This window comes from Colobus angolensis, unplaced genomic scaffold (assembly GCF_000951035.1).
Source record: "Colobus angolensis palliatus isolate OR3802 unplaced genomic scaffold, Cang.pa_1.0 Scaffold158, whole genome shotgun sequence".
In the NCBI taxonomy this organism is placed as follows: domain Eukaryota; kingdom Metazoa; phylum Chordata; class Mammalia; order Primates; family Cercopithecidae; genus Colobus; species Colobus angolensis.
The window spans coordinates 4,694,615-4,702,832 of NW_012114688.1; the positions used below are offsets into that span (position 1 = coordinate 4,694,615).

An 8,218-nucleotide genomic window follows, 5' to 3' on the forward strand; every position below is an offset into this window, starting at 1 on the left:
ATGAGGATTATCTGAGATTCCTACTCTTTCTCATAATACCTGGCAATCAGAATTGAACACCATGAAGCCTTGCTCTTATGGCACTAATTTGGTTGCTGCATTATTTCATTTTCCTTCATTCTAAGAGCTGTAGGCATTCAAAGTGCAATATATCAATGTATTAATATTTCTCTAACATACAAAATTTATGTGTACTGGCCCTTTAAAAAGGCTTATCCCTTGGAAGGTGAATTTAAATCAACCAGAAATCACATGCCTATATCTCCAAACTGATTTCTTTTTTTGGAGTTTAAAAAGATCTGTGCTGGCCGGGCGCGGTGGCTCAAGCCTGTAATCCCAGCACTTTGGGAGGCCGAGACGGGCGGATCACGAGGTCAGGAGATCGAGACCATCCTGGCTAACACAGTGAAACCCCGTCTCTATTAAAAAATACAAAAAACTAGCCGGGCGAGGTGGCGGGCGCCTGTAGTCCCAGCTACTCGGGAGGCTGAGGCAGGAGAATGGCGTGAACCCGGGAGGCGGAGCTTGCAGTGAGCTGAGATCCGGTCACTGCACTCCAGCCTGGGTGACAGAGTGAGACTCCGTCTCAAAAAAAAAAAAAAGATCTGTGCTGTCCTCCCTGTTGGATAATCCCACCAACCCTGTGGTCTGGCCTTCTCTGAGGCTAGTTTTTAAGCTTAGAGCCTTGAATAATAAGAATGCAACAGAATTTCTAGGAGAATTACAACATCATCTGGACTGTTTCTGCAATATGAACATCCATAATTTATCCATTTAACAAAACATTTACCAGAAGGTAATCAAACATAAATCCAGGAGAGAATAAGAGAGGAAATTCAGAAACCAAGTGTGTTTTACAATAGATTGATGAGCTCTATTTGCAAAGCTCTACTTTTTGTTGGACTTGCAAATACTATTTTCATTAACCTTCAGTCTTTTCATGTCTAAATCATGAAAAGGGACAATTAAAAAACATTTTGTGGCACAGAAAATATCAAATAAAATTAAAATAGCAAGAGATGTCTTCTGGAAATGATGTAACAATTATAGTAAAATGTTCCTCCATACTTTCAAATTAGATTACATATTTTTTAAGGATTAAATTTTCAGAATATCTTTTCTCTTTTTAGATTGTTTTCTTGGTAACTTCATTTCAACTTAATAAGTGATTTCTCATTTTTCATTAGGTTGCAATTTCCTCAAAATGGTACACATTTTATTCAAATCTATGATAGTGTATCTATATAAAACATATAGGCAGCCAAATGTGGCAATATAGTTTAAATTTTTTATTAATTTAGCATTTGTTCTTCGTATCATCTTTTTCACAGTATGCATATATTTATTAATATAATACATTACATTAATACATGTAATATAATATAAATGTAAATCATGTGCATTTATTTTTTCAAAGCATCATTGGGTTTATACCCTGCAATGAACATTGCATAGTACCAGCCTTTATTTCCTCAGCCTTTTCTTCTTCTGTGCACACACACACACACACACACACACAAATGCAAAACTCCATTAGTTGGAATATTGTGATTCTTCTGGTCTTTATTTTAACTGGAGAAGCCCTACACAAATATAGTAACATAGTTGTTTGATTCCCTGTCTGAACTATCCAAGATGTAAGCCTGATAACCACATTCATGTTAACAAATACCATGTCAATTCATTTTGCTCTTCTGTCCTAAGAATGAAAGAAGTTTCTCTGGAACTGAGATTTATTATTATCATCTTCCACTCAAAACAAAAATTGGAGATTCAGCATTTCTGCAGATATTTAATTTAGGACTAAATGTTACTTCTACCAGTATTTTTAGAATAAGTTAAATTAAACCTGATAGAAATCTGAATGGGAATCACAGCTTGGCAACCACTGTAAAGAACAGAATTATCTTTGGAGGTGATATAGCAACAATTTTTTAAGGGAAAAATGTTCATTATTTTATCATGGTCAGTGAAATGTCAGCTCAAATTACTTGACATGATTGTGGTCTTATTATTTCAGTGAAGTAATGAAAGAAACAAGAAGAAGGAATATTACAGTATCAGGTGATTCAGCCTTAGCCCTTTCCCTCGTTGTTTGACCTCAGACAATTTGTTTGGTCTCCTTAAAATGAAGGCCTTTCATTTATAAAATGACAGGATTAGTCTAAACTAACAGTTTTCACACTGGGCTTTCATGAGCACTGTAGGGGTGGGAAGGTATTGGCAAGTAAGCTGGTTCGCTGGGTCCAATCTGTCTTCCACCTCTCTCCCTTTGTCTGTCTCTCTCTAAAAAGATCTGTTTAAATGTTTTACATATTGGGCTATCTCTCTTCCTTTTGAAGAAGAGGTTTTTTGAACTAATGCCTTGTTTAAAAAAAAAAAAAATAGCCCCTCTACGTAAGTTTATTTTTATGGTTGCTTCCCATGCTAAAGCCTATGGTCTAAATTCACAGGTTTTGGATTTGGTGCTTTTTTTGTTTTTTATTTCTTAGAAAAATGATTCCACACATGAACCATTTTAGAACGCTTTATTCTGCACATACTGTTACAGAACTTACCTGAAAAAAAACAACTGTTAACATACTGAGGGCTCGAGGAGACTCTAGGAATGAGACAAGACAAGGACTGTAGTCCTTTGGGAATCACACTCATTCTATGCCTCAGAGAAACAGCAAAGAGAAGATGTCCCTCTCTTCTTTGCCCTCCTCTGAGCTACTCAAGCACTTTATTTCCCTCTTCAGATATTAATTCAATTCAGCATATATGTACTGAGGGCTCATTCTACATGCAGCAATATATATGTTATTTTTAGTTACGTGCATGACTTATTTCCCCTCCTGAATGGCTGCTGCTTCGATTGGAGCCTCCCTGTTTCATCTCTTTCTTACTTCCCATCCCAGTGCCTAGCAAAATGCCTACGGAAGTGAGTACAAAACAGACATTCTTTGATTGAAAAAAATGCTAAAGTAATCACATTGAGAGCAGACTAACCTTCTTTGAAGATCTTTCATAATAAAAGTACCACTATAAATTAACAGCTATGATTAATTTGCTAAGTTTTATACCACTTTTGCCCTTAACACTGATATTTTTAACATTGATACTATGTCAAGTATGATGATGAACAATGTACCATTCATGGCCTCCAAATCCTGGAAAATTTTTTATTTCTATAACTGTGAGATATTTAAATTTTGAACAATTCCCTGAAAATTCTCAGTGGATTTTTAATTCATTGCAATTCTAGGTTTCAGTCTGCAGATAGAGAAATATGAGCACTCACAAAGTCATTATTATGGTTTGACATTCAAGAACTCCATTATTAAAGTTCAATTTTAATTTCACAATTAATTTATAACTTTTGGGCAAATCGAAGGCATTAAAGTATTTTGGTCAAATTGAAGGCATTAAGGTAGTCAGTACATCCCTCAAAGCTACAATGGAATAAATATTTATTTCATGCAAGTTCGCTATGTTCCTGATGTCTGAAACAGGTTAAGAGTAGAAAAAAGAATGGATCATATGCTGTATTCCTTACTCTCCATCAAAACTGATCAGAAATGACACCAAATATAACCTCATTGTCTGATTTTTAGTATAACGCAGAGCAAGAAATTTGGGCTGTGTAACACGCCCAAACTACTCAACTACTGTTTCCTGACACTGAAACAGCCAATGCCAACTTCTTTTTTTTTTTTTTTTTTGAGACCAATGCCAACTTCTATGGGCATTTTCATTTATTAAATATCGTTAAGGAATGCCTTTAAGGTTTCTTTAATTAAAAGCAAATTTTTACTTCTAATTACATGAATTTCCAAGAATTTATATTCTGTCACCTAGTATTTTTTTACTGGCAGGTGTACTATGGTTTACAAATGTAGTGTTTTGGAATCTTCTTTTCCACATCATTAGTCAGTCAATTTTAATGAACTAGTGATGAGATATAATGTATCACATAACTTTCATCTAAGTTTTAAAGGTTGTCTGATATTTCTAGAGATATAACGCTGCTTTAAATTTGAAAAAGCTAAAGTCAATGAAAGAGTCTAATTATTAAGTGATTGGTTATTTGAAATATTAATCATATTTTAAGAAAGCATAAAAACAGTAAGTAAAATAAAAAAGGCAATGTGTAACCAGAATAAGTATCAGTCCATTGAAAAGTGAAAAAGTCAACCAGTGAACTGGTTCTATTACCTCTACTCAGCCAAGCTGTCAACGTGATCGACTCTTTTCTGAATCAACTGAGTCTCAAACCGCAAAGAAAACAATTACATAACCGTTAGTCATTAAGTTGCCAAGATTTATTTCTATCAAGTTTCATAAATAAGGTTGTATTTAATTTTACCTTTATGGCAGTGAAGGCTTATGGGATACACTTCTTTCTGTATTAATAATAAAAATCATTCCAATCAAGACCATCTGCAACTTAATGTGGAGAAAATCGAAGACCCATGGCACTCAATACAGAGAACAATATACATTTTGTGACATAAAATTAATATAATAGACAGAGGGAACTCTGAAACTGTAACCTTAGGCTATGTTTAAACTGAATATCAATTGCTTATATCAATGATTCTTAGACAGAAGACAGCAGACATGTCCTCTGTTACTAATGTCAGTGTGTTTTATCCCCAAGGGACACATTCCTTAGGTATAGTGGATTGATTGAGAACCACTACTATAGATAATAAGTATACTTGCATTTAGCAATAAGGGAAATAAAAAATATTTCTCTAATATAAAAGTGTATAAACCAAGAACTTTCCAGTGAGTCAAAATAAGATTTAAATGTACTATAAGCATCCAGTCATGTTTGGCATGATTGAAATATTTGGTCTTGTTGATGAGTTTATATTAGCATTTATATAACACTAAGGTAATGGCCATATGCCCATTTCCAGACCACCCCAATCAGCCCCTGCAAAAACAAATCAGGACAACAACAATGGAACTGAACTACTGTGACACCAGTACATCTATCTGTTATTTACCAGGGCATCTTGATGATTAGCACAGTGGCAAAGACATACTGGGTACTTAATAAATATTTGTTGAATTGATAAATTTGGTTGAATCTGGATAAAATTAGTTACTTCCATAATTGCGATTCCATTGTGAATTATAAAAACTGATAACTTTTTGTTGCTCAGTGCTCCCATGAATTTTATGAACAGAAACAATGATACAGTGATAATAGTTTGCATTGATTGCCCTGTTTTATTTGTGTATTTACAGGCAAATGGACACAGTTTTGTACATATGGAACATGAAAAAGCTGTATTACTACTGAAGAGTTTCCAGAACACAGTAGACCTAGTTATTCAACGTGAGCTTACTGTCTAAATATTTTTTATAAATAGTGAAGATACGTCTAGCCAGACCTAATGTTCAAAAATAAATTTATACATAGAAACAAATTTTGCCAATTGCTGGACCAATGGCAAACATTAGTGCCAAATGTATAATACTATATGTTAGCACTGACCATCCTTAAAAATGTTAACTCTATAAATATGATGTTCATGTGGTTATGTATTAGTTTTAATTGTCAGCCTCTGGCTGTGCATTGGTGCAGTTTTGTTTCTGTTTTTGTTTTTGTTTTTAATCAAATAAGTTTCTTCTCGAAGTGGATTTCATATAATTTCGGAGCACGGAAGCACACACAAGCTCTTTATGAGTTCTGCTCTCCATCAGAAACACTGCCTCAAAGTTGTATATGCCTTTATATAGAAACTACAAATATAAAGAATTGTAATTCCCATAAAATATTTCTAGCACAAGGTATATGTTGGCATATATACAAAAAGAATATAGAGAAAAACAATATTTTCATAAACTAAACGTCTCGGATAGAGAAAAAATATATCTTAAAATAAGACTTTACTATATTGAATCTTTTTCAATAAAAATTACATGATAATGCCTTATGAAAGTAACTGTACATATGGTATAAAGTGTTTATATTTGGTTCCATATTCATTTGCTAAATTCTCATGACACAGAGTGAAATATTTCATAAATTAGCCATTTATCTCTGGGACCCGAATAAAAATAGGATGAACTAATTTGTTCAATGCCTTTAGCTAATTACAATACATGCAGAGTTTAGAAACAGACTAACGGTCATTGTAGTTAAGTCTTTTTCACCACAAATTTAAGCAGTGGATGATGGGTGGCAGGAAAGGTATTGCTTTATTTCTTTCAAGTTCCTGTTGATTATAAACTGTAGCCCCTGTGATTTCTTTACTTGTAAATGTGGAATTTATCTGTGTGTTGCTTAATCTAATTTGCTACTTTTTAAATTATTTAAAATGAGTTTTGGAAATTGATAAAATTTATCATTATGAAAGACTGCTGTTAGAAAGTTATGGTGGGTGATTTTAAATCCTTGGTATTTAAATATGAAACTTCAAATATAATTTCTCAGAGCTGTGGTCTACCTGTATCCTTAATTTCAATGGCTGATTTTCTAGGCAGAAATAGATAAAATACTTTTTTTTCCAAAAACAGTTTCAAGGTATGTACAATCCTGAATGCTTTCTCACCGGAGAGAAAGACAAGCATGGTTAATGTAGAATTACTTACTTTTCTATTGAAACCATTTTCCTGTATAAATGATCAAAATTTATTTTATAATCCTTCAAAATATTTGTCTTTCATATTAGTCATTAATTTAATTACAATATTAATTTGAAATTCTAGGATAATTTCTCAGAGTTGGTTGCATGCATTCTCTTTCATAATTTTACATAGTTCTTTTGTTATATAATGAATTTACATGCTAGTGTTTCAAGTATTGTATGAGGATTTTCACAGTAGTATCACTGATTGATGTCACCAAAGCTCTGAGAATAATATTTGTAAGTTAACTGTTTTATGGGGACATTGAAAATATTGTATTTTTGTAGGGTCTATTAAAATGAGTGTCACTTATTAGAAGTACAGTGGTATTTTTTGGCAATAGAATTTGTCACTTGGAAGCAAATAATACTTCACTTTATAGATGATGCACTAATTTTGATGTTGCTTTATGTCAGGGTGACATTATACCATGATTTTATAGGGTTTGACAATTAGCTAATGATTAACTGATTGGCCTATTTAGTATGTTTCCCAGAAGTAACTTTTAAATGTATTTGAATATATTGAGAGTTTCAGATGAGAAATGTCTTTCAGAGACTAATTTTCTTTGTTGAAAACTCATGTCAAGCCACCATGTCCAGATATTATAGGATGATCATCATTAATCAAGATAGAGGCCTTTACTGGCATCATAAGATCACTTAAAGAAAAAAAAACTCATGGCTGTAGTTTGGTGGCAATGAAACATCTGAAATCATCCCATCAGTTTTTCTTAATCTTTTATGGAAGAAGTGGGAGAAGAGCCAGATATAGAACTGCCCCAAGTCTTTTTCTTATGGTTTCTATATCAAACCCAGGGCTTCAGGAGATCCTTCTGAGACACACAGCTGAAAGGATCATAATCCTAATAAACACCTCTGCCACTCCTCATGTGACAACATTGTCCTGAGCCACTGCTTTAGTACTTCCTGTTCTGCAGTTCAGAAATGATGAAAAGAGAAAAGGGATCTTTGACCAAATGGAAAAGTGATCTGATATGCCAAAGCACCTCATTGTCAATAGTACTTCCATGTTGCATACTGAGAACAGGCAGGTAATAATGAAAACAGACAGGCCAGGCATGGTGACTCACACTAGTGATCCCCACACTTTGGGAGGCCAAGGTGGGCGGATCACTTGAGGTCAGTTCAAGACCAACCTGGCCAACATGGTGAAACACCATCTCTACTAAAAATACAAAAATTAGCTGAGCATGGTGGTGGACACCTATAATCCCAGCTATTTGGGAGGCTGAGGCATGAGAATCAATTGCTTGACCCGGGAGGCAGAGGTTGCAATGAGCTGAGATTGTGCCACTGCACTCCAGCCTGGGCGACAGACCAAAACTCTGTCTCAAAAAAAAAATAAATGCATAATTTTTTAAGTAGAAAAGAGGCAATATTTTTAGGTTGACTGAATAGAATCACTAAACACTTGAGGTGAGGGGTGTAAACCTAACTAATTCTATAGGTGATGAAAACCAATTATACATTGATTTTTGATTATTGACTTTTTGCCGTAATTGATTTTGCTGCCTGAAATTAGAATCTGGTTATTTTAACAATAAAAAAAGTCAAGGGTGTGCCTTTAA

General features: G+C 33.9%; 1 protein-coding gene across 1 annotated transcript in view; it reads left to right on the plus strand.

Moving 5' to 3' along the window:
* The window catches only part of LRRC7 (leucine rich repeat containing 7), a 597,129-nt gene extending 590,184 nt beyond the window's left edge, over window positions 1-6,945 (plus strand). Inside the window, exon 27 of the mRNA XM_011936894.1 lies at window positions 5,242-6,945. Coding sequence (XP_011792284.1) covers window positions 5,242-5,349 — 108 coding nt within the window. The 3' untranslated portion in view covers window positions 5,350-6,945. The remainder of the gene's footprint in view (window positions 1-5,241) is intronic.
* Window positions 6,946-8,218: the final 1,273 nt, after the last annotated feature.